At 45.8% G+C, this 26,437-nt stretch overlaps 1 protein-coding gene across 3 annotated transcripts in view; it reads right to left on the bottom strand.

Annotated features, from left to right (window-relative positions):
* Positions 1–26,437, bottom strand: part of RPGRIP1L (RPGRIP1 like) — a 478,852-nt gene that overhangs the window by 14,600 nt on the left and 437,815 nt on the right. For all 3 annotated transcript variants that reach the window (XM_082269857.1, XM_082269856.1, XM_082269855.1), the window contains exon 23: positions 72–258. In XM_082269857.1, the coding sequence (XP_082125983.1) occupies positions 72–258 (187 nt within the window). The remainder of the gene's footprint in view (positions 1–71; positions 259–26,437) is intronic.

The raw sequence follows: 26,437 nt of genomic DNA on the forward strand, positions 1-26,437 counted from the left end.
ATCCGTTTCCAATGTAACTAGTTGTAGAACAATAAACTGTCTCTCTAAACGATCCTGCCCTTATGTATTACCATTGCTGTAGTTGTAGTGGATCAGCTGCCCGTTTCTGGGTTTCGGTAGAGACATTGGGGTTTCCTCAGCTGGAAGGCTGCCAAGCTTGTACTCTACAAATAATTTCTTTATGGATTCATTTTGTGCCACTTCTGAATCATTATCCAGACTCAAAGACATAATCTCTATGCATATCTTCTCTGACAGCTAACAGAAAGAAAAACACAGGAGAAAACACATGAGCACAGAGACGCAAAAAATATTTATTTGGGCTTTACATGTCAACATGTCATTTTGCTTTTTTCTGCACACGCATTTTTTTTTCTGTTTGTTCACATGGACACAGGAACCCAATATAAGAGAAAACAAAAGTATAACTTAATAAATAAAGGTAAAGGGGGTTACTGTTTATGCAATTCCTAATCCGCACTACAAAAAGGGAAAAAAAAAATAATTGGTTGCTGTGGGTATTTCTTATAGATCCTTTGGAAATAAAGAAAAAGAATCCAAGGACCTTTACATGCACACTTTTTGAAAGCATTATACAGGGTGATCAACCTTGATGTGCCCAATCAGGGGCACACACATAACAAACCTATACACCAAACTATAAGAGTTTGAGTTATTACAGTTTTTGCTAGGCCTTACACAACAGACACAGATCTCTTCACACAGCTGCTTTAACCACAACATACACAACAATTGAATCTCCTAATAAAAAAAATACCACACATGGAGGTCCTTTTATTAGTCAGTTCATCATTCTTTGTTTCTGTTTAACAGAATAAACATAACATAAAATATAAGAAAATAATTAAGTCACAGTTACCATTTCTCATTTACTGCCAGCACAGATGCTGGGCCTTACAGATATGAATTACAGACTCGTATTATTTATTCTCAGAATTCATCTTACCATAACTACTCTGGGACTCCGTTCTGGATCCAAAATGCAAAATGAAGGTCCACTAAAAAAAAACTGTTAAATTAAAACACGCAGATTTTGTTCAAGAGCTGTTACATTTTGATGTGACCTTGGCCCTGTTCACACCAAAGCAATTTGAGGGTCTGAGCATGTAGGCTCTTTACAAAATAATCTAGAGTGGGTGACTTGGGACAAAGAGAAGGCACATTTATTAAATACCGGAGTATACAAATGAGCAGGGGGGAGCTCATGTCCATAATAGGGATGGTATTGGCACAACCCCAAATGATCCACAATGGCTCAAAATTGGTATGGTCCAGAAATATTTACATAGAATAAAGGTGAATAAAGAACCTGGACCAGATGGCATACAGTCAAGGATCCTATGTATAAAAACTGAGCTCTGTCATTTCAAAGCCATTGTTTCTAATTTTTTGAGACTCTTTAATGACTGGAATAGTACCACTGGATTGATGTAAGACCAATGTGGTGCCTATATTTACCCACTTTACCTCTGGAAGATTTACCCCCCTTCCTGACCAGTCCATTTTTTGCAAAACAGAACTGTATTATTTTAACCACTTAAGCCCTGGAGGATTTGGCTGCTAAACGACCAGGGGGTATTTTGCGATTCGGCACTGCATGACTTTAACGGACAATTGCGCGGTCGTGCGACACTGTACCTAAAGGAATTTGACGTCCTTTTTTTTCCCACAAACAGAGCTTTCTTTTGGTGGTATTTGATCACCTGTGCGATTTTTACTTTTTGCGCTATAAACAAAAAAAGAGCTTCAATTTTGCAAAAATAACAATATTTTTCACATTTTTTTATATGAAATTCCCCCCCAAAAAAAATGTAAAAATCAAAATTTTTTAACATTTTCGGCCAATTTGTTTTATGCTACTTATGTTTGGTAAAAAAAAAAAATCGCAAAAAGCGTATTTTTATTGGTTTGCGCAAAAGTTATCGCGTTTACTAACAAAGGGAAAGATTTTTGTCATTTTTGTTGTTTTTTTTTTTAACGCGTAATGGCGGCGATCTGCGATTTTTTTTGCGGTACTGCGACATTGTGGCGGACAGATCGGACCCTTGACTGACATTTTTGACACTTTTGGGGTTACCAGTGACATTTCTACAGTAATCAGTGCTATACATATGCACTGTTACTGTAAAAATACACTGGTAGTGAAGGGGTTAACTTTATTTGAGAGGGAGGGGCTGTGTGTGTCCCTAGGGGCGTGATTCTTACTGTGATTGGCTGTGGCTTGAGGTGTAAGGACACTGATCAACGGTTCTACATAGTAGAACCGTATGATCAGTGTTTTTACACCGAGGAGAATGACAGGCAGCTTGTTTACACAAGCCGCCTGACTTTCTCCCTCTCCCCCGACGATCGCCGAGTGACCGGCGGACATCGGGTCCGCCGGTCACACGCGCGGGGGGGTCCGTGACCGCGCGGGAGCGCGCCTCCGCGGGCGTGCGCTCGCTCCCCAGACCCTCCCAGGCTAGTGACATTAATTAACGTCACTCTGCCTGGCCGGGGCTGACCGCCGCAGTAAATTTACTTGCGGCGGTCGGCAAGCGGTTAATTGACCATTGCGCGGTCATGCAACTACCCAAATAACATTTATGTCCTTTTTTTTCCCCCTCACAAACAGTTTTCTTTTGATGGTATTTGATCACCACTAAGGTTTTTATTTTTTGTGCTATAAACAAAAAAAGACTTACAGTTTTAGGAAAAACCCAGTATTTTTTACTTCCCGCTATAAAACACATCCAATAAAAAAATTCTAAAATCTAATTTCTTCTTTAACCACCTCAATACTGGGCACTTAAACCCCCTTCTTTCCCAGACCAATTTTCAGCTTTTAGCGCTGTTGCAATTTGAATGACAATTGTGCGGTCATGCAACGCTGTACCTAAACCAAATTTGTGTCATTTTTTCCCCACAAATAGAGCTTTCTTTTGGTGGTATTTGATCACCGTCAGGTTTTTTCTTTTTTGGTGCACAAATAAAAAAAGACTGAGAAGTTTAAAAAAAAAAAAAAAAAGTTTTTTTGTTTAGGTTATAAAATTTTGTATATAGATATGTTTTTTCCTGCACTGATGAGCACTGATGATGCCGCACTGACAGGCACTGATGAGGAGACACTGATGGGGTGGCACTGATGGGGTGGCACTGATATGCAGCACTGATGGGCACTGATAGGTAGCACTGATATGCAGCACTGATGTGCACTGATAGATAGCACTGATATGCAGCATTGGTGGGCACTGATAGGCAGCGCTGACGAGCACTGATAGGCAGCACTGATGGGCACTGATTGGCGGCACTGATGGGCACTGATAGGTGGCACTGATGGGCGGCAATGATCGGCACTGATGGGTGGCACTGATCGGCACTGATGGGGGGCACTGATAGGCAGCACTGGTGGGCAATAATGGGCACTGGTGGGCAGCACTGATAGATGGCAATAACGGCACTGGTGGGCAGCACTGATAGATGGCATTGGTGGGCAACACTGATAGGGAGGGCACTGGGGGGCTCTCTGAGCCCTGCTTGCCATCCCTGGTGGCCATAGTGGGCATCCCTGGTGGTCATGGGTGGGCATCCCTGGTGGCTTAGTGGCACCCCTCCCCCCCCCCCGGGCTGCACTGGTAATCAATGTTCTGATTACCAGCACAGACCCCCCCCCCCTGTGATCAGTGAGTAATTAGAAATACTCACTGATCACCCCCGCAGCAGCACCGATCATCCCTCTTCTCCTCACTGACAGGATCTGTCAGGAGGAGAAGAGATCGAAGCCGTTACAACGGCTCTATTTACATTACATGACGGCTGTGATTGGACACAGCCGTCATGTGATCAGGAGGGCCAATCACAGGGCCCTCCTGCCGAATGATGTTGCTCTGTGTCCGAGGGACACAGGCACATCGAGATCACGCCGCTGCGCGCGCCCGCGGCGGCGCGATCTCTCTCCTTCTGAAGGACGTTCCGGAACGTCCATTCAGAAGGACGAGACTCCCGCCCGGCCTTATATCTACAATGGCCCGGGTGGGAGGTGGTTAATATAGGTCAATATGTAGTCTGCTAAATATTTTTGTTAAAAAAAAAAAAATCCCAATAAGAGTAGATTGATTGGTTTTCACAAAAGTTATAGCATTTTCAAACTATGGGGTATTACAATATTTATTTTTTTACTAGTAATGGCGGCGATCAGGGACTTCGATAGGTAGCTGCCATAACCCCAGTATTTTCTTACAGAGTCGGTGGTCCTCTTCCACATAAAAGTGGTCCTAGGGACGGATTGGCTGCGGGATAATTTTTATGGGCGGTGGAAGAGGGGACCCCCCCCCCTCCTGCTGCTTACCGGTCATTTTCCCCACTTACTGGAGCCGTCGATAGCGGGGAAAATGATACGGTTCATCCATGTCCCAGGCAGGAAGTCGAGTGAGGGCAAGATGGCCCCCACTTGACTCTTTGGCCTTGGAGGACCAGAGCGACGTCATACGTCGCTTCCTTCCAATGGCCTTAAAGGGCATGTTGTTTTTTAAAGTGCCCCATCCCTCTGAACTCGCACGCAGAAGCGAACACATACGCAAGTTGCGCCCACACATGTAAACGGAGCACAAGCAATAATTCTAGCCCTAGACCTCCTCTGTAAATCTAAACTGGTAACCTGTTGAAATTTTTAAATTGTAGCCTATGGAGATTTTTAGGTACCAATGTTTGTCGCCATTTTGTGTGCAATTTTGAAGCATGTCATGTTGGGTATCAATTTACTTGGCGTAACATTATCTTTCACATTATAACAAAAAGTTGAGCTAATTTTACTGTTTTCTGTGTGTATTAAAAAAAAAAAACTTGTTTGTAAGACTGCTGCGTGAATAGGGTGTGACAAAGTATTGCAACGATCTCCATTTTATTCTCTAGGGTCTCTGCTAAAAATATATATATAATGTTTGGGGGTTCTAAGTAATTTTCTAGCAAAAAAATACTGCTTTTAAGTTGTAAACAAGTGTCATAAATAGGCCTGGTCCTTAATCTCCAAATATGGAGAGGTTTCTTTACAGTGAGAGCTGTGAAAAACGGAATTTTTGTAAAATCTTACCTGTAAAATTCCTTTCTCTGAGTCCTCCGACAGTCGCCGCCCACTTCATATTCATCACCAATGGGGGTTATGTCCTTTATTTCGTAGGAGTAGCTAGGCAATAGAATATGTTAGTACAAAGACTTTTAACATATCCCACCCCCAGGGGGTGGTCCCCTCAGTACATAACCCTCCACTTCCTGTATCCAACTCAGTTTCAGTGGAATAGCAGTAGAGAGTACATCAAAACCCCAAAAGAGGGGCGGGGGCGGCGACTGTCGGAGGACTCAGAGAAAGGAATTTTACAGGTAAGATTTTACAAAAATTCCGTTTTCTCTTACGTCCTCCGACAGTCGCCGCCCACTTCATATTCATCACCAATGGGGATGTCCCAAAGCAGTGTAAATATGAGGGGTGGGAAGAACTCAGCCGCGCCCAAGGCAACGCCGTCTCCCCATCAGAGAAAGGAACCATACCAAAGGAAGGAAACCAGTTGGGCATAAGAACAAAACACTCGCTCAACAGGAGCAAGAAAACCCAGGGAAAAAACAAAAATCCCAAAAAGCCAAAGAACCCGTAACAAGGGCTCTAGGGAACTGCCGCACTAAGAACCTTGCGGCCAAAGGAAGCATCAGCCGATGCCTGAACATCTACTCTGTAGAATATCGTGAAAGTGTGTACGGTCGACCAAGTCGCCGCCTCACACACCTGAGCCACAGAGGCCCCATGACGACAGGCCCAAGACGTACTCAGAGATCTGGTAGAGTGCGCCTTCACAGGTACAGGGGGAACTTTCCCCCTCAAAGCATAGGCCTGATCAATGGTCCGTCTGATCCATTTGGCGATTGTAGAAGCCGACGCCGCCATGCCCTTCCGAGGACCTCCCGGAAGGACAAACAAGGCATCCGACTTGCGAGAAGACTCAGTCGATGTGAAATAGACTCTAATCGCCCGGACAACATCCAAGGAGTGAAGCAACACCTCCGTCGGATGCTTCGGCTTCGCGCAAAGCGAAGGTTTGACAATGTCCACATTGAGATGAAAGTCCGAAACCCTTTTTGGAAGAAAAGAAGGGTTAGGTCGCAAGACCACCTTGTCCAAATGCACAACCAGACACGGAGACTTGTAGGACAAGGCTGCCAGCCCCGACACTCGTCGAGTCGAGGTGATAGCCACCAAAAAGGCGACCTTTTGGATAACAAAGACAGCGGGATCTCCCTGAACCTTTCAAAAGGAGCACGCTGCAACCCAGATAGAACTAGATTCAAGTCCCAAGGGGTAAGAGGTTCCCTCCTAGGAGGGAGCAGATGACGTACCCCCCGCACAAAAGTGCTAACCAAAGAATCAGATGCCACAGGCCGTCGAAAAAGAACGGCCAAAGCAGACACCTGACCCTTGATCGTGGCCAGCGCCAGACGCTGGTCAACACCCGTCTGAAGGAAGGGCAACACCCTAGACACCGAATAAGTGTCAGGAGAGAAACCCCTGGATACGCACCAGGCAAAATACGCCTTCCAAGTACGGTAATAAACCTTCCCCGAGGAAGACTTCCTCGCATTTATTAAGGTGTGAATGAACTCAGGGGAAAGACCCCTGTTCTTCAGGACCTCGGTTTTAACAGCCAGGCCGTCAAGGCCAGCGACTGTAAAGCAGGATGGAAGATCGGTCCTTGCGACAGAAGATCTTCTCGAAGAGGCAGACGCCACGGGGCGTCGATTGCCAGATTTACGAGGTCTGCGTCCCAGGACCGGCGAGGCCAGTCCGGTGCCACAAGAATCACCGTGGTCGGTTCCGCGAAGGAACCTGGACAGCAATTGAATCGGCGGGAACGCATACATCAGTAGGTACTGATGTCACGGGGCAACCAACGCGTCCGACGCGTCTGCCCGAGGATCGCACTCCTTGCCACGAACCGTGGTACTTTGTAGTTCAGACGAGACGCGAACAGGTCTACCTCCGGAAGACCCCACCTCGCGCACAACATCTGGAAGACAGCCGGGTGAAGGGACCATTCCCCCTGGTCCAGGGTTCGACGGCTCAGATAATCCGCCTGCCAAATTTTCACCCCCGGAATGTGACCTGCCGATATTGCCGGGACATGCGTCTCGGCCCAAGACAGAATCGCGGCCACTTCTCGAGCCGCCCGGGCACTCCTGGTGCCCCCTTGGTGATTGATGTAAGTCACCGCCGTGGCATTGTCCGTCTGCACCCGAACCGGGTAGCCGTGAAGATTGTCCGTCCAACGACGAAGACAGAGGAGTATCGCTCGCAGTTCCAGAACGTTGATCGGAAGGGAGGATTCCCCCGTCGACCAAACACCCTGGGTGGACAGAACGCCCAGAACACCACCCCAGCCCGACAGGCTGGCGTCCGTGGTGATCACCGTCCACGAAAGGGGACGAAAAGACTTGCCCCCCGATACTGAGGGGGATAGAAGCCACCACAGAAGATCCCTTCTGGTCTGAGAACTCAATGACATCTGGAGATCCAGAGACTGCGGACGCCCGTCCCACCTGGACAATATCTCCGCTTGGAGAACCCGCGTGTGAAACTGGGCGAAGGGAAATCGCCTCGAAAGCCGAGACCATCAATCCCAGACACCGCATGCACGTCCGAATGGACGAAGATGGAACGTCCCTGAGGGACCTGACTGCCTCCTGAAGAGCTGCGAGTTTTTCTTCCGGCAGGAAGACCTACGCCTGGACAGAGTCCAGAATCATACCCAGGTAAGAAATCCGAACCGATGGGCACAATGTCGACTTTGGAAAATTGATCGTCCAACCAAACTCCTGCAGAGTCTGCAACGTGACGGACAGATCCTTCTCCAGACTCTGGCTGGTCGCAGACCGAACCAGAATATCGTCCAGATACCCCAGAACCGAAATGCCCTGGGCCCTCAACAAAGCCAGAACCGGTGCCAGCACTCTGGTGAACACCCTTGGAGCAGAGGCGAGACCAAAAAGCAACGCCACAAATCGGTAATGATCTTCCGCTATGGCGAATCGAAGGTACCTCTGGTGACCCTCGAAAATCGGGATGTGAAGATACGCATCTTGCAAGTCGATGGAAGCCATGAACTCCCCCGGAACCAGGGCAGCCACCACCGACCGCAGGGATTCCATGCGGAACTTGCGCACCCGCACAAGGCGGTACAGCGCCTTCAAGAACAGAATCGGACGCACCTTGCCCTCCTTCCTGGGCACGGTGAGCAGATTGGAATAGAACCCCCGAAATCTGTCCCGATGAGACACCGGGACCACCACCCCCTGAGCCCTCAGGTCCTGCACCGCTAGATGCAGGCCCCGCAAACGCTCCGGGGATAACAGAAGACTTGAGGGAAAAAATCTGCTCTCCGGCCGAGAGAGAAACTCGATCTAGTGGCCAGATCGAACGATTTCCTGTGAAGTGGGTGAGGGCGCCCCTTCAGGCCGCACTGTAGTGGGCCGCAGAACCGGATTGGCCGGACCTTTGCTTACCTGCCCACGGCTTCTTGCGGGAGCCTTGACCCTTGGACAGCTTGTCCCAAAAATGTGACCGAAAGGCACGAAAGGACCCCTGAGGGGGCCGAAAGAAATCATTCTGTTTTCCAGGAGCCGTCTTAGTCTAGTGGGATTGAGGTAAGAGCGTGCTCTTACCCCCCATGACCCCTTTAATTAGGGCATCCAGGGATTCGCCAAAAAGGCGAGAACCATCAAACGGCAGATTGGCCAAGGTCCTACGTGAAGATTGATCCACAGACCAACACTCCAACCAAACCAGGCGGCGAGATAACACCGCCACACTGTGTACACGTGCAGCCAATGGAACCATATCCAGGTCCGCATCACACAAATACATGACACCCTGGTGGATTTGATCCACCATATCCAAAGTCGCCTGGGGGGCAGAATCAGCCCCCAGGACACGCCTAAGCACCTGCGTCCAGTTCGCGACCGCCTGGGCCGCCATAAGTGAAGCAATAAAGCTTTCAACATAGAACCCATAATAGAATAGGTACGACGGGCAAAGGACTCCATCCTCTTGTCTGCGGCATCCCGGAACACCGGGGTGTCTGCAGCAGGAATCGCAGTGGACTTGTACAAAACTGCTAACGCCTGGTCCACCGGAGGTGGGACACACCAACGCCCATCAGTAGCGGGCGTAAAAGGATAACGCAGCTTAAACCTACTTGGCACAGCAAAAGGTTTGCGTATATATTACGCCATCGTTCTTTCACAGCGCGCTGAAAATCATCAGTGCATGGAAACATCTGCGATGATATGCGCCTTTTCTGCGTCCCATAAGCCGTCAAGGCAGCAGGAGGACATGTTTCCTCCTCCAAACGCAGAGTTTGCTTGATAGAAGCAACCAATTCATCCATGAGCGTATTGCTCTTCAGACGAGCCAGGGGGAGAATTATCAACCCCCTCTACCTCAGCCTCCATTACTGACCCTATAAGGTCCCGGGAGGAACGAGACCCCGATAAGGAGATCTCTGCCCCAGCAGCCCCAGTACCATCACCCTCTGGAAACAGAGGAAATTGAAAACTCTGGGCCTTTTAGAGGATTGAGCAACCACCAGCATTTGCACCTGAGTCGCAAGGCTAGCCACAATCGCAGCCAAATCCCCCCCCCCCCGGGGGGGGGGGAAACCGCAGTCCCCTGGCTTCCCCCTAAATTGGCAGGAAACTAGTATTCCTGAAAATCCCTGCCCTTGCAAAAATAAATGGGTGACCGCCACTTTAAGAGAGCGCTGCGATCGTAGCCCACTCACACTAAGCATCCCACACAAGGGACCCCCACAGGGACAAGCATACCAAGGCAGGATACAGGGAATAAAAAGAAATGAACCTGGAGAGATCGGTGCTGCTGCTGCTGCCTGCGGTGCTCCTGAAGGAAAGGAAATGCTGGCATACAGGGCGCTCTATGAAAGCCTATGGAGGCTACAAGAAAATGGCCGCCATGCATGTAAAACATGCGGCCGGAGCGATCGCAGTCAAAATGGCGCCGTTTGGCGCCGAAACTGCCGCTCCCACACCCCATGAGGGAGAAGTAAAACACACCATCTGCCCAAAAAAAGGAACATGGTAAACCGCCGCAGCGGCGCTGTAATGTGCCCCAAGCATGAGAAACTCAAGCCCCACAGCACACAGCCGTTCACACAAACAGAAAACTGACACAGAGTGCAGCCAGCCCCCCCTCCTGCAGCCCACAGCTTGCAATGTGAGAGATAGGGAAAACGTAATAGTGTGAACACAGGGCAAGGTACACAGTCCCAGACTGACACCCCCCAGACAGACAGGTCCCCACATAAATGCACTTACCTCTCACATGGCGTGGGGGACCCGCACAGGCGAACAAACCGCTGCACATGAGGCAGGGAGAGTCGCATCCAGGACGCATCAGAAGGTGGGTTGAGAAACCGCACAGCGTCCAGTGAGGTAGCCACCTCACCTAGCATCCCTGCACGGAACAGGGATGGGTCGTTCAGATAACTCAGGAGCGATACCTGACTGAACGCTCGATGGCGGGCTGAGAAGCCACTGACCCACAGCCTGCTACCAGGGGGGTCAGCCCGAGACGCAGCCCGCATGATCCTCTTCATCAGAAGAACTAACTAACGCTGGTAAAATAACAGCTAACAAGAAAGAGAGAAAAAAAAAAACTCAAATAAAATCCAAAGAAAGGAAAGAGAGCTGAGACAAGGTGCCCCAGCACAGAAACTTCCAGCTACTCCTGACAGCTAGACAAATGAAACTGAGTTGGATACAGGAAGTGGAGGGTTATGTACTGAGGGGACCACCCCCTGGGGGTGGGATATGTTAAAAGTCTTTGTACTAACATATTCTATTGCCTAGCTACTCCTACGGAATAAAGGACATAACCCCCATTGGTGATGAATATGAAGTGGGCGGCGACTGTCGGAAGACGTAAGAGAAATGTAGATTAGATTCCCTTAAAAGCTTGTTTTGGCCAGCTCAGTGGATTGCTTTAAAAAAATTATTTTCATAACATAACTAGGTACTAACATTTATAGGTAAAGTTGATCCAGGGAATATCCAATTGCCTCTTGGGGGATCAGGAAGGATTTTGTTCCCCTGCTGGAGCAAACTTGATTGTGATTTGCTGAGTTTTTATTTTTTTTGCCTTCCTTTGGATCAATTGTGGGTAAAGGATTATGTATATAGGATTGTATAATTCCCCCCCCCCCCCCCTCTTTTATTTGGTTGAACTAGACGGACTTGTGTTGTGACTTGGGTCTTTTTTCAACCAGACTATGATACTATGAAGCCCAATTTGAACCATCACCTGAAGCACGTCAGTACTTGTTCCTCTCAATTAACTGTGAGTATAGCATAGTGTATATGGAGGGTTTCTATTTGTGTTTTTTTAACTGGTTGAACTAGATGGACTAGTGTCGTTTTTCAACCTGACTAACTAAGTAACTATAGGTAAATGTAGAGCCATGAAGCCCCAACTACAAGTTTTGGTGCAATGTCAAGTAAAATACAAATGGGGCTTTCGGTTTGCAGTTTTCTCTACCTACCAGGGTATATAATATACAGTCAGGTCCATAAATATTGGGACATCAACACAATTATAATCTTTTTGGCTCTATACACCACCACAATGGATTTGAAATGAAACAAACAAGATGTGCTTTAACTGCAGACTTTCAGCTTTAATTTGAAGGTATTTACATCCAAATCAGGTGAAAGGTGTAGGAATTACAACAATTTGTATATGTGCTTCCTGCTTTTTAAGGGACCAAAAGTAATGGGACAATTGGCTGCTCAGCTGTTCCATGGCCAGGTGTGTGTTATTACCTCATTATCCCATTTACAAGGAGCAGGTAAAAGGTCCAGAGTTCATTTCAAGTGTGCTATTTGCATTTGTAATCTGTGGCTGTCAACTCTCAATATGATTTCCAAAGAGCTGTCACTATCAGTGAAGCAAGCCATCATTAGGCTGAAAAAACAAAACAAACCCATCATAGAGACAGCAAAAACATTAGGTGTGGCCAAATCAACTGTTTGGAACATCCTTAAAAAGAGAGAACGCACCCGTGAGCTCAGCAACACCAAAAGACCTGGAAGACCACGGAAAACAACTGTGGTGGATGACCGAAGAATTATTTCCCTGGTGAAGAAAACACCCTTCACAACAGTTGGCCAGATAAAGAACACTCTCCAGGAGGTAGGAGTATGTGTGTCAAAGTCAACAATCAAGAGAAGACTTCACCAGAGTGAATACAGAGGGTTCACCACAAGATGTAAACCACTGGTAAGCCTCAAAAACAGGAAGGCCAGATTAGAGTTTGCCAAACATTTAAAAAAGCCTTCACAGTTCTGGAACAACATCCTATGGACAGATTAGACCAAGATCTACTTGTACCAGAGTGATGGGAAGAGAAGAGTATGGAGAAGGAAAGGAACTGCTCATAATGCAAAGCATACCACCTCATCAATAAAGCAGGGTGGTGGTAGTGTCATGGTGTGGGCATGTATGGCTGCCAATGGAACTGGTTCTGTTGTATTTATTGATGATGTGACTGCTGACAAAAGCAGCAGGATGAATTCTGAAGTGTTTAGGAGAATATTATCTGCTCATATTCAGCCAAATACTTCAGAACTCATTGGACGGCACTTCACAGTGCAGATGAATAATGACCCGAAGCATACTGCGAAAGCAACCAAAGAGTTTTTTAAGGGAAAGAAGTGGAGTGTTATGCAGTGGCCTAGTCAATCACCTGACCTGATTTCGATTGAGCATGCATTTCACTTGCTGAAGACAAAACTGAAGGGAAAATGCCCCAAGAACAAGCAGGAACTGAAGACAGTTGCAGTAGAGGCCTGGCAGAGCATCACCAGGGATGAAACCCAGCATCTGGTATGGTCTATGCGTTCCAGACTTCAGGCTGCAATTGACTGCAAAGGATTTGCAACCAAGTATTAAAAAGTGAAAGTTTGATTTATGATTGTTAATTTGTCCCATTACTTTTGGCCCCTTAAAAAGTGGGAGGCACATATCCAAACTGTTGTAATTCCTACACTGTTCACCTGATTTGGATGTAAATACCCTCAAATTAAAGCTGAAAGTCTGCAGTTAAAGCACATCTTGTTTGTTTCATTTCAAATCCATTGTGGTGGTGTATAGAGCCAAAAAGATTCACATTTTGTTGATGTCCCAATATTTATGGACCTGACTGTACCTGTCAAACCCCTGAGGAACTGAAAAATGCCCTTGAGGATCTTCACATCCCAGGTATATCACCTGAGGGCCCAGGGAGATAATAAACCTCCCGCTCACCACTAAAATCGACAACTTCACCAGTCTGGGGGTGGCAAAAACAACAGAAACATGGTCCTTTCACTTCTCCATCCTTTACCCAGACGATTCTAATGGGTTGACGCCTGGCACCTATTTTCCTGGAACTTTGTTCCCACAGATAGGTCTTGTGTAGTGTTGAGCGAACACGGACTGTATTATTCGTGTTCGTACCGAATAATTGGATTTTTTGTACCCGAACACGGACACGGACACTTTACTGTATGTTCGGGTAAAAATCCGTGTTCGGTCGTTTTATTTCCGGGTTTTGCATGCTTTGGCGCTCTTTTCATGGCGGGCTTTCAACAGCCAATCAACAATCGTTTAACTGGTGTGCCTTAAGCCATCCCAGCCATGCCTGCAAATGTCTCAGTAGCTGTGATTGGCCGTCTGAAGCATGTGACCAAGTCTTTATAAGTTCGAGGCAGCCGCAGCGGCGTCATTATGCTGCTTAGATTCAGGGACAGAGCACACATCAACGTGCTGGCTGCTGATTAGGGAAAGATAGGCAGGAAAAAACCATTTGTGTCCGGATAGAATTGAGGGACAGGTCGGAGTGTTTAGGCAGGGCGAGTTGTAGGCATTTTAGGGATAGAGTCTGCTGAATTATATAGGGTCAGTGTCTTCTACAAACTACAATCGATATTGCTGTGTGGGGGGTGGGGTCTGCACTCAATCCTGATCTACGATCTCTTCTCAATCCTGTTAGGGACAGAGTCTGCTGAATTTTAGGGAAACTGTGTTCTACAAACTACAATCGATATTGCTGTGTGGTGTGGGATTGGAGATAGGCAGGTGTCAGTGATCCACATCCATTTTTCTGTGTGTGAGCTGCAGTGAACACAATCTTTTTGGGCTGCAGTGAACACAATCTTTTTGGGCTGCAGTGAACACAATCTTTTTGGGCTGCAGTGAACACAATCTTTTTGGGCTGCAGTGAACACAATCTTTTTGGGCTGCAGCGAACACAATCTTTTTGGGGTGCAGTGAACAAAATCTTTTTGGGGTGCAGTGAACACAATCCTTTTTGGTGTGCAGTGAACACAATCTTTGTGGGGTGCAGTGAACAAAATCCTTTGTGGGGTGCAGTGAACACAATCTTTTTGGGGTGCAGTGAACAAAATCCTTTTTGGGGTGCAGTGAACAACATCCTTTTTGGGGTGCAGTGAACACAATCTTTTTGGGGTGCAGTGAACAAAATCCTTTGTGGGGTGCAGTGAACACAATCTTTTTGGGGTGCAGTGAACACAATCTTTTTGGGGTGGAGTGAACAACATCCTTTTTGGGGTGCAGTGAACAAAATCCTTTTTGGGGTGCAGTGAACAAAATCATTTTTGGGGTGCAGTGAACACAATCTTTTTGGGGTGCAGTGAACACAATCTTTGTGGGGTGCAGTGAACACAATCTTTTTGGGGTGGAGTGAACAACATCCTTTTTGGGGTGCAGTGAACAACATCCTTTTTGGGGTGCAGTGAACACAATCTTTTTGGGGTGCAGTGAACACAATCTTTGTGGGGTACAGTGAACAGAATCTTTGTGGGGTGCAGTGAACACAATCTTTGGGGGGTACAGTGAACACAATCTTTGTGAGGTGCAGTGAACACAATCTTTGTGGGGTGCAGTGAACACAATCATTGTGGGGTGCAGTGAACTCAATCTTTGTGGGGTACAGTGAACACAATCTCATACTGAAGGTTTGAGGGTGCTGCCTGTTCCATACTCCCCCTACTCCTCATCTAGCCTTTTAGGGGTACAAACAATAGTAATTGGGGCCTAGTGTGGTTGTGTACGTGTGATATACATACACTTTTTTGGGATCATATTTTCTATTCCGCTATTTAATCAAAAACCTTTGGGGATCAGTTAAATTGGGGGATAGTCTGTGTTGGTACGTGTGAGAGAGATCCACCTTTCCAAGTTGTTGGGGTTCATCTCATACTTCTGAAGGTTTGAGGGTGCTGCCTGTTCCATACTCCCCCTACTCCTAGCCTTTTAGGGGTACAAACAATAGTAATTGGGGCCTAGTGTGGTTGTGTACGTGTGATATACATACACTTTTTTGGGATCATATTTTCTATTCCGCTATTTAATCAAAAACCTCTGGGGATCAGTTAAATTGGGGGATAGTCTGTGTTGGTACGTGTGAGAGAGATCCACCTTTCCAAGTTGTTGGGGTTCATCTCATACTTCTGAAGGTTTGAGGGTGCTGCCTGTTCCATACTCCCCCTACTCCTAGCCTTTTAGGGGTACAAACAATAGTAATTGGGGCCTAGTGTGGTTGTGTACGTGTGATATACATACACTTTTTTGGGATCATATTTTCTATTCCGCTATTTAATCAAAAACCTCTGGGGATCAGTTAAATTGGGGGATAGTCTGTGTTGGTACGTGTGAGAGAGATCCACCTTTCCAAGTTGTTGGGGTTCATCTCATACTTCTGAAGGTTTGAGGGTGCTGCCTGTTCCATACTCCCCCTACTCCTAGCCTTTTAGGGGTACAAACAATAGTAATTGGGGCCTAGTGTGGTTGTGTACGTGTGATATACATACACTTTTTTGGGATCATATTTTCTATTCCGCTATTTAATCAAAAACCTTTGGGGATCAGTTAAATTGGGGGATAGTCTGTGTTGGTACGTGTGAGAGAGATCCACCTTTCCAAGTTGTTGAGGTTCATCTCATACTTCTGAAGGTTTGAGGGTGCTGCCTGTTCCATACTCCCCCTACTCCTAGCCTTTTAGGGGTACAAACAATAGTAATTGGGGCCTAGTGTGGTTGTGTACGTGTGATATACATACACTTTTTTGGGATCATATTTTCTATTCCGCTATTTAATCAAAAACCTCTGGGGATCAGTTAAATTGGGGGATAGTCTGTGTTGGTACGTGTGAGAGAGATCCACCTTTCCAAGTTGTTGGGGTTCATCTCATACTTCTGAAGGTTTGAGGGTGCTGCCTGTTCCATACTCCCCCTACTCCTAGCCTTTTAGGGGTACAAACAATAGTAATTGGGGCCTAGTGTGGTTGTGTACGTGTGATATACATACACTTTTTTGGGATCATATTTTCTATTCCGCTATTTAATCAAAAACCTTTGGGGATCAGTTAAATTGGGGGATAGTCTGTGTTGGTACGTGTGAGAGAGATCCACCTTTCCAAGTTGTTGAGGTTCATCTCATACTTCTGAAGGTTTGAGGGTGCTGCCTGTTCCATACTCCCCCTACTCCTAGCCTTTTAGGGGTACAAACAATAGTAATTGGGGCCTAGTGTGGTTGTGTACGTGTGATATACATACACTTTTTTGGGATCATATTTTCTATTCCGCTATTTAATCAAAAACCTTTGGGGATCAGTTAAATTGGGGGATAGTCTGTGTTGGTACGTGTGAGAGAGATCCACCTTTCCAAGTTGTTGGGGTTCATCTCATACTTCTGAAGGTTTGAGGGTGCTGCCTGTTACATACTCCCCCTACTCCTAGCCTTTTAGGGGTACAAACAATAGTAATTGGGGCCTAGTGTGGTTGTGTACGTGTGATATACATACACTTTTTTGGGATCATATTTTCTATTCCGCTATTTAATCAAAAACCTTTGGGGATCAGTTAAATTGGGGGATAGTCTGTGTTGGTACGTGTGAGAGAGATCCACCTTTCCAAGTTGTTGAGGTTCATCTCATACTTCTGAAGGTTTGAGGGTGCTGCCTGTTCCATACTCCCCCTACTCCTAGCCTTTTAGGGGTACAAACAATAGTAATTGGGGCCTAGTGTGGTTGTGTACGTGTGATATACATACACTTTTTTGGGATCATATTTTCTATTCCGCTATTTAATCAAAAACCTTTGGGGATCAGTTAAATTGGGGGATAGTCTGTGTTGGTACGTGTGAGAGAGATCCACCTTTCCAAGTTGTTGGGGTTCATCTCATACTTCTGAAGGTTTGAGGGTGCTGCCTGTTACATACTCCCCCTACTCCTAGCCTTTTAGGGGTACAAACAATAGTAATTGGGGCCTAGTGTGGTTGTGTACGTGTGATATACATACACTTTTTTGGGATCATATTTTCTATTCCGCTATTTAATCAAAAACCTTTGGGGATCAGTTAAATTGGGGGATAGTCTGTGTTGGTACGTGTGAGAGAGATCCACCTTTCCAAGTTGTTGAGGTTCATCTCATACTTCTGAAGGTTTGAGGGTGCTGCCTGTTCCATACTCCCCCTACTCCTAGCCTTTTAGGGGTACAAACAATAGTAATTGGGGCCTAGTGTGGTTGTGTACGTGTGATATACATACACTTTTTTGGGATCATATTTTCTATTCCGCTATTTAATCAAAAACCTTTGGGGATCAGTTAAATTGGGGGATAGTCTGTGTTGGTACGTGTGAGAGAGATCCACCTTTCCAAGTTGTTGGGGTTCATCTCATACTTCTGAAGGTTTGAGGGTGCTGCCTGTTCCATACTCCCCCTACTCCTAGCCTTTTAGGGGTACAAACAATAGTAATTGGGGCCTAGTGTGGTTGTGTACGTGTGATATACATACACTTTTTTGGGATCATATTTTCTATTCCGCTATTTAATCAAAAACCTTTGGGGATCAGTTAAATTGGGGGATAGTCTGTGTTGGTACGTGTGAGAGAGATCCACCTTTCCAAGTTGTTGGGGTTCATCTCATACTTCTGAAGGTTTGAGGGTGCTGCCTGTTCCATACTCCCCCTACTCCTAGCCTTTTAGGGGTACAAACAATAGTAATTGGGGCCTAGTGTGGTTGTGTACGTGTGATATACATACACTTTTTTGGGATCATATTTTCTATTCCGCTATTTAATCAAAAACCTTTGGGGATCAGTTAAATTGGGGGATAGTCTGTGTTGGTACGTGTGAGAGAGATCCACCTTTCCAAGTTGTTGGGGTTCATCTCATACTTCTGAAGGTTTGAGGGTGCTGCCTGTTCCATACTCCCCCTACTCCTAGCCTTTTAGGGGTACAAACAATAGTAATTGGGGCCTAGTGTGGTTGTGTACGTGTGATATACATACACTTTTTTGGGATCATATTTTCTATTCCGCTATTTAATCAAAAACCTTTGGGGATCAGTTAAATTGGGGGATAGTCTGTGTTGGTACGTGTGAGAGAGATCCACCTTTCCAAGTTGTTGAGGTTCATCTCATACTTCTGAAGGTTTGAGGGTGCTGCCTGTTCCATACTCCCCCTACTCCTAGCCTTTTAGGGGTACAAACAATAGTAATTGGGGCCTAGTGTGGTTGTGTACGTGTGATATACATACACTTTTTTGGGATCATATTTTCTATTCCGCTATTTAATCAAAAACCTTTGGGGATCAGTTAAATTGGGGGATAGTCTGTGTTGGTACGTGTGAGAGAGATCCACCTTTCCAAGTTGTTGGGGTTCATCTCATACTTCTGAAGGTTTGAGGGTGCTGCCTGTTCCATACCCCCCCTACTCCTCATCTAGCCTTTTAGGGGTACAAACAATAGTAATTGGGGCCTAGTGTGGTTGTGTACGTGCGAGATACATACACTTTTTTTGATCATATTTCCTATTCCGCTATTCAATAAAAACCTTTGAGGATCAATTGAATTGCGGGATAGTCTGTGTCGGTACGTGTGAGAGAGATCCACCTTTCCAAGTTGTTGGGGTTCATCTCATACTTCTGAAGGTTTGAGGGTGCTGCCTGTTCCATACCCCCCCTACTCCTCATCTAGCCTTTTAGGGGTACAAACAATAGTAATTGGGGCCTAGTGTGGTTGTGTACGTGCGAGATACATACACTTTTTTTGATCATATTTCCTATTCCGCTATTCAATAAAAACCTTTGAGGATCAATTGAATTGCGGGATAGTCTGTGTCGGTACGTGTGAGAGAGATCCACCTTTCCAAGTTGTTGGGGTTCATCTCATACTTCTGAAGGTTTGAGGGTGCTGCCTTTTCCATACCCCCCCTACTCCTCATCTAGCCTTTTAGGGGTACAAACAATAGTAATTGGGGCCTAGTGTGGTTGTGTACGTGCGAGATACATACACTTTTTTTGATCATATTTCCTATTCCGCTATTCAATAAAAACCTTTGAGGATCAATTGAATTGCGGGATAGTCTGTGTCGGTACGTGTGAGAGAGATCCACCTTTCCAAGTTGTTGGGGTTCATCTCATACTTCTGAAGGTTAGAGGGTGCTGCCTGTTCCATACCCCCCCTACTCCTCATCTAGCCTTTTAGGGGTACAAACAATAGTAATTGGGGCCTAGTGTGGTTGTGTACGTGCGAGATACATACACTTTTTTTGATCATATTTCCTATTCCGCTATTCAATAAAAACCTTTGAGGATCAATTGAATTGCGGGATAGTCTGTGTCGGTACGTGTGAGAGAGATCCACCTTTCCAAGTTGTTGGGGTTCATCTCATACTTCTGAAGGTTTGAGGGTGCTGCCTGTTCCATACCCCCCCTACTCCTCATCTAGCCTTTTAGGGGTACAAACAATAGTAATTGGGGCCTAGTGTGGTTGTGTACGTGCGAGATACATACACTTTTTTTGATCATATTTCCTATTCCGCTATTCAATAAAAACCTTTGAGGATCAATTGAATTGCGGGATAGTCTGTGTCGGTACGTGTGAGAGAGATCCACCTTTCCAAGTTGTTGGGGTTCATCTCATACTTCTGAAGGTTTGAGGGTGCTGCCTGTTCCATACTCCCCCTACTCCTCATCTAGCCTTTTAGGGGTACAAACAATAGTAATTGGGGCCTAGTGTGGTTGTGTACGTGTGATATACATACACTTTTTTTGGATCATATTTTCTATTCCGCTATTTAATTTAACTGGGCCTCCATGCGAGACCTGTGTGCCTTGTTGCGCTGTTTTGAGTACTCCACCAACATGGCCAGTGGCAATGACGCCGTTCTCAGCTTAACTATCCCACTTCTATGCCTCCTTGAAAAAACAATTCGGGCGATGATGGAAGAGGATGTGGCACAGGATGAGGAGGAGGAGGAGGATGAAGAGGTAACATTTCCAAGGCTTTCAGGGCAGTCATTCGCAAGGGGCTCCGAGGGTGGGTTCCTGCACACGCAAACGCCAGGGACGCAATTGTCCAGCAGGGGCACAGTTCTGGAGGATGAGGAGGATGAGGAGGAGGAGGAGCTGGAGGAGGAGATGGAACCATGTTCACAGCAGGGTGGCACCCAGGCCAGCTCATGGCCATCACTGGTGCGTGGCTGGGGGGATACAGAGGACACGGACCATACACCTCCCACAGAGGACAGCCTTTCGTTGCCTCTGGGCAGCCTGGCACACATGAGCGATTACATGCTGCAGTGTCTCCACAACGACCGCCGAGTTGCCCACATTCTAACTTGTGCTGATTACTGGGTGGCCACGCTGCTGGATCCCCGTTACAAGGACAACGTACCGTCCTTAATTCACTCACTGGAGCGCGATCGCAAGATGCGCGAGTACAAGCGCACGCTGGTAGACGCCATGCTGCTGGCATTCCCATCTGACAGCGGGGCCACAGTGGAAGCACAAGGCAGAGGAGGAGGAGGAGGAGGTCGCCAACGCAACCAGGGCACCGCCAGCACCTCAGAAGGCAGGGTTAGCATGGCCGAAATGTGGAAAAGCTTTGTCAGCACGCCACAACAAACAGCAGCACCAGCAGCTCAGATGGAACGTCTTAGCAGGAGGCAGCATTTTACCAACATGGTGGAGCAGTATGTGTGCACACGCCTACATGTAGTGAATGACGGGTCTGCCCCCTTCAACTTCTGGGTCTCCAAATTGGGCACATGGCCTGAGCTTGCCCTTTACGCCTTGGAGGTGCTGGCGTGCCCTGCAGCCAGTGTATTATCTGAACGGGTATTTAGCACGGCTGGGGGCGTTATAACAGACAAGCGCAGCCGCCTGTCCAGAGACAATGTGGACAAGCTCACGTTCATTAAAATGAACCAGGCATGGATCCCACGGGACTTTTCCGTACCTTATGCAGAATAGCAATGGATACCGACCTTACCCACCCATTGTTCCATTTTTGCTCTTTCTCACTCTTTTGGGGTGTACCCTCATTTAAAATTTGTGAAAAGAAGCAGTGTTGGCTACCTCGTCCTCCTCCTCAGGGCCAGATTAATGTAGGGGCTATTGGAGCTGCAGCTCCAGGCCCCTACCTTTTATATAGGCCCCGGGTTGGCCATATTCACTGTTACCGCTCTTCTGTCACTTGTAAACACAGAAGTCTGGCTTCTATGCTCGCTTCCCCAGGCAGCACCCTCAGAACCTCCCCACACAGCGTGAAGGCCGGACAAGGAGGGACAGTTGGCGATGCATGGATGTGTTTATGGGCTTCAGAGACAGCATCCCATGTTGAATTAGGCATGCATGGCTGCACCCTTCCTCCTCTGGGTGCATGGCAAGGCACGGCCCTAAGGCCCTTCAAAATCCTCAGCACCAAGCCCATGATGCTGTTAATCCGGCCCTGGTCCTCCTCCACCGCCGCTTCCACCTACACCGCCCATAGGTGTGCGCAGCCTATTGCATTAAGGTGTGCACCCCAAAGTTGAAATACACATGCATGTGTTTGCCAGCAGGGAGAGTAATGTATCGGGGCCATGTACCTGTAGGCAAGGAGAAATAGAGCAGAGCAGGTCCCAGGGAGATCTTTCCCATCTCCTCACTGGCAATGCTATGTGCCCTAGGTGATTAGGGTGTGCCCAGGCACACCCAGCACACCCTGTGCGCACGCCTATGTCACCGCCACATCCACCACCACCTTAACCTCCCTCCTACTCCATATGGGCCTCGTCCTTCAGAGATGAAGAAGAACATTGTTTTATTTTTCTGGTTTTTTTTGTTGTTTTAAGTTATTTCCCTATCCACATTTGTTTGCAGAGCACTTGCCATGCTCTTAATTACGTTTTGCTGCCATTTGCAGCACTCTAGCCCTTTCCTTTGGTGTTTTAGAGCCATTTTAGTGCCTTAAAGTTCGGGTCCCCATTGACTTCAATGGGGTTCGGTGTCCGGGAAAAGTTCGGTAAAAGTCCGGGACACGGACCCGGACTTTTTTTTAAAGTTCGGCCGAACCCGTCGAACACGGACATCTAGGTGTTCGCTCAACCCTAGTCTTGTGGACAATATTGGCCATGCAGTTTAGACCTGTGAACCTGTTAACTCCTTTGGAGCCTTATCACTCTATAGCACTGCACAAATGATTTTCTTGCTACCGGTAAATCATTATAGTTCCAACCTTGAATTTGTAGTCACTTGAGACTTTAATGCACATTTTTGAAACAAAAGGAAATATTAATTTTACCTACAAGTAAGCCTTATTATAGACTTACCTGTAGGTAAAAATCACCAAGCAGGGTATACAAAACTTTAAGAACTCCCCTCATCTGCAGGGCTTTCCCCATGCATACCTTAAAGTGATAAAAAAAAGTCTCATGTTTGTTTTATTAAAAATAACAAACATGTTGTACTTACCTGCTCTGTGCAGTGGTTTTGCACAGAGCAGCCCAGATCCTCTTCTCAGGTCCCTCTTAAGTGCTCCTGGCCCCTCCCTCCTGTTGAGTACCCCCACAGCAAGCAGCTTGCTATGGGGGCACCTAAGCCAAGCCACAGCTCTGTGTCCATACAATCATGGAGCCCATTTCTCTCCTCATTGGCTCACTGACTTTAACTGACAGCAGCGGGAGCCAATAGTGCCATTCTGCTGTCTCAGCCAATGAGGAGAGGAGTCCCAGACAGTCAAGTCTCTCGTGCAACATCGCTGAATCTAGATGGACCTCAAGGAGGGGCTGCTGCAAAAAGAAGCTTTTTTCTATCTTAATGCATAGAACACATTAGAATAAAAAAAACCTTCAGCCTTTACAACCACTTTAAGCATGTTATTACTATTTTTGTAATTCAAGCTGTACATGGACCCTGCTCCAACCATTATGTGTCTTGTTTAATCTCCTTGTATATACAGTATCTCACAAAATTGAGTAAATCCCTCATATTTTTGTAAATATTTTATTACATCGTTTCATGTGACAACACTGAAGAAATGACACTTTGCTACAATGTAAAGTAGTGAGCCTACAGCTTGTATAACAGTGTAACTTTGCTGTCCCCTCAAAATAACAACACACAGCCATTAATGTCTAAACCACTGGCAACAAAAGTGAGTACACCCCTAAGTTAAAATGTCCAAATTGGGTCCAAAGTGTCAATATTTTGTGTGGCCACCATTATTTTACAGCACTGCCCTAACCCTCTTGGGAATGGAGTTCACCAGAGCTTCACAGGTTGCCACTGGAGTCCTCTTCCACTCCTCCATGATGACATCACGGAGCTGGTGGATGTTAGAGACCTTGCGCTCCTCCACCTTCCATTTGAGGGTGCCCCACAGATGTTGAATGGGGGTTTAGGTCTGGGGACATGCTTGGCCAGTCCATCACCTTTACCCTCAACTTCTTTAGCAAGGCAGTGGTCGTCTTGGAGGTGTGTTTGGGGTCGTTATTATGTTGAAATACTGCCCTGCGGCCCAGTCTCCGAAGGGAGGGGATCATGCTCTACTTCAGTATGTCACAGTACATGTTGGCATTCATGGTTCCCTCAATGAACTGTAGCTCCCCAGTGCCGGCAGCACTAATGCAGCCACAGACCATGACGCTCCCACCACCATGCTTGACTGTAGGCAAGACACACTTGTCTTTGTTCTCCTCATCTGGTTGCTGCCACACACGCTTGACACTATCTGAATCAAATAAGTTTATCTTGGTCTCATCAGACCACAGAACATGGTTTCAGTAATCCACATCCTTAGTCTTCTTGTCTTCAGGAAACTGCAGGCTGTACCCAGCCCTTAAACCTCTGCAGCAATCCTGGCAGCACTCATACATCTATTTCCCAAAGAAAACCTCTGGATATGACGCTGAGCATGTGCACTCAACTTCTTCGGTTGACCATGGCGAGGCCTGTTCTGAGTGAAACCTGTCCTGTTAAACCGCTGTATGGTCTTGGCCACAGTGCTGCAGGTCAGTTTCAGGGTCTTGGCAATCTTCCTATAGCATAGTCCATCTTTATGTAGAGCAACAATTCTTTTTTTCAGATCCTCAGAGAGTTCTTTGCCACGAGGGGCCATGTTGAGCTTCCAGTGACCAGTATGAGAGAGTGAGAGCAATACCACCAAATTTAACACACCTGCTCCCCATTCAATCCTGAGACCATGTAACACTAATGAGTCACATGACACCGGAGAGGGAAAATGGCTAATTGGGTCCAATTTGGACAAATTTACTTAGGGTTGTACTCACTTTTGTTGCCAGTGCTATAGACATTAATGGCTGCGTGTTGCGAAATTTTGAGGGGAGAGCAAATGTACACCATTATACAAGCTGTACACTCACTTACTTTACATGTGAGGGGTGTACTCATTTTTGTGAGATACTGTATGTATGCACTTATATGTATGTAAATCTTCATGCTTTTACTTGATGTATGAGGTACTGTACCTTTGTATTTTTAAAAATTAATAAAATATTTTGTAAAAGAAAAAAGATTTTCAGTATGCACAGCTACATTATACATGTCCTGTTTATTTAAAAAATAGGTTAATATAAGGATTGAAAGGAAGTGGAAAAGTGAAAAATAAATTATTAGTATGCGTCAAGTAAAATGGTATACCCACTGCACTGTTGCAAGTAAATCAGTAAAAGTACATGCTTTATGGGACAGTCTGTTAACAGGCAGCAAACAAAAGTGATGTGATTATGATAAAAGTTATTTAATTATAATAAGAAATATGGACTTTTATTGAATTTGGAGGCAATGTTAGCAGTTACAGTACGTAGGCCTAAAGTAAAAAACAAACTTTTAGCTCAGCTTGCGCTCCATGCTGCTAACTGAAAAAAAAAAAAAAAACAACAACAAAATACTTAGAGGGTACTCCTTTAAGTCCCACCCAGCCCACTGATTTCTTACTGTTTCAGGCTGTTCAGCATGGTCAAGGGCTGGTTATGCTTGTGTCTGAGGCACCATTTGGCTGCTCTGCTAAGCAATGTAAATGCTTCATACAGAACCAGTCCTCTGTTGTTACAGAAAGCCAGAAATATCAGAAAAACAGCAAGCCTGAGAGACTCAAAGCCAGTTTTTGACTTTAGGTCTATTTTAAGAAAACCACACTCATATAATATATATATATATATATATATATATATATATATATATACACCTTTATCTACAAACACCCTCACATACGTGTCCACCCTTAAAGCCCCCCCACCCCTACCCTACCTTCACTGAAAATTATTACAAAACAACAGACGTCTGATGTTGTTAAAAGCAATTTTTATTTCTTGGCCAATGCAAGATTGGTTGTAGGAAAGAAAATGGCCATACAGAATAATAATATTGATCAGCCCAACAAATGTGTGAGCTTTAAATAGGCTCTTCTCCTAAACTTTATGTTGACCCTGGAACAGGCCTGTATGTTAAGATACTGAGCACCTTGCAAACCCTATCATTGAACGTCAATCAATGAAAACTGCTTTTTGTTAATATCAGAGGTATGCTATTCCATAATGATTTTTGATGTGGGGTTGGGGAGGAACATTGCAGTTGTATTCTTCTTTTAGGGTCCCCTATATCTTAGAGACTTCTAGGTAGATATATAGGGACTTCCTTTAAGGTGTTTATTAATATCATCACAATCTTGAGTTGAGGCATGGATATTATTTCCAATTTCACAGCAAAACAACATCTAATTAAATTTCAGTTGAAATTTTATAAAAACATGACATGGCTCAGACACATTCATATTAACAACAGCCTGCAGATTTAGACTATTACAATAGGAGAATATTTGGAAGTGTTTTTATTATAAGGACTAAGAGAGAGTACCCATTTAAAACGACAATTTCCACAGCTGTCAAGCTGACTGAATATTTGATGTGTGCAGGCTTCTCTTCTCCTATAAATGAGACATTTTCTTTCATCTTGTACCCTAACATGCGTTACCTAAACCCCCCAAATCTGAATATTTCAATAAGGTTCTTTCATTATTCACTAGGTTCATGGAAATTT

Source organism: Pelophylax lessonae (genome assembly GCF_965119305.1).
Source record: "Pelophylax lessonae genome assembly, chromosome: 10".
Lineage (NCBI taxonomy): Eukaryota > Metazoa > Chordata > Amphibia > Anura > Ranidae > Pelophylax > Pelophylax lessonae.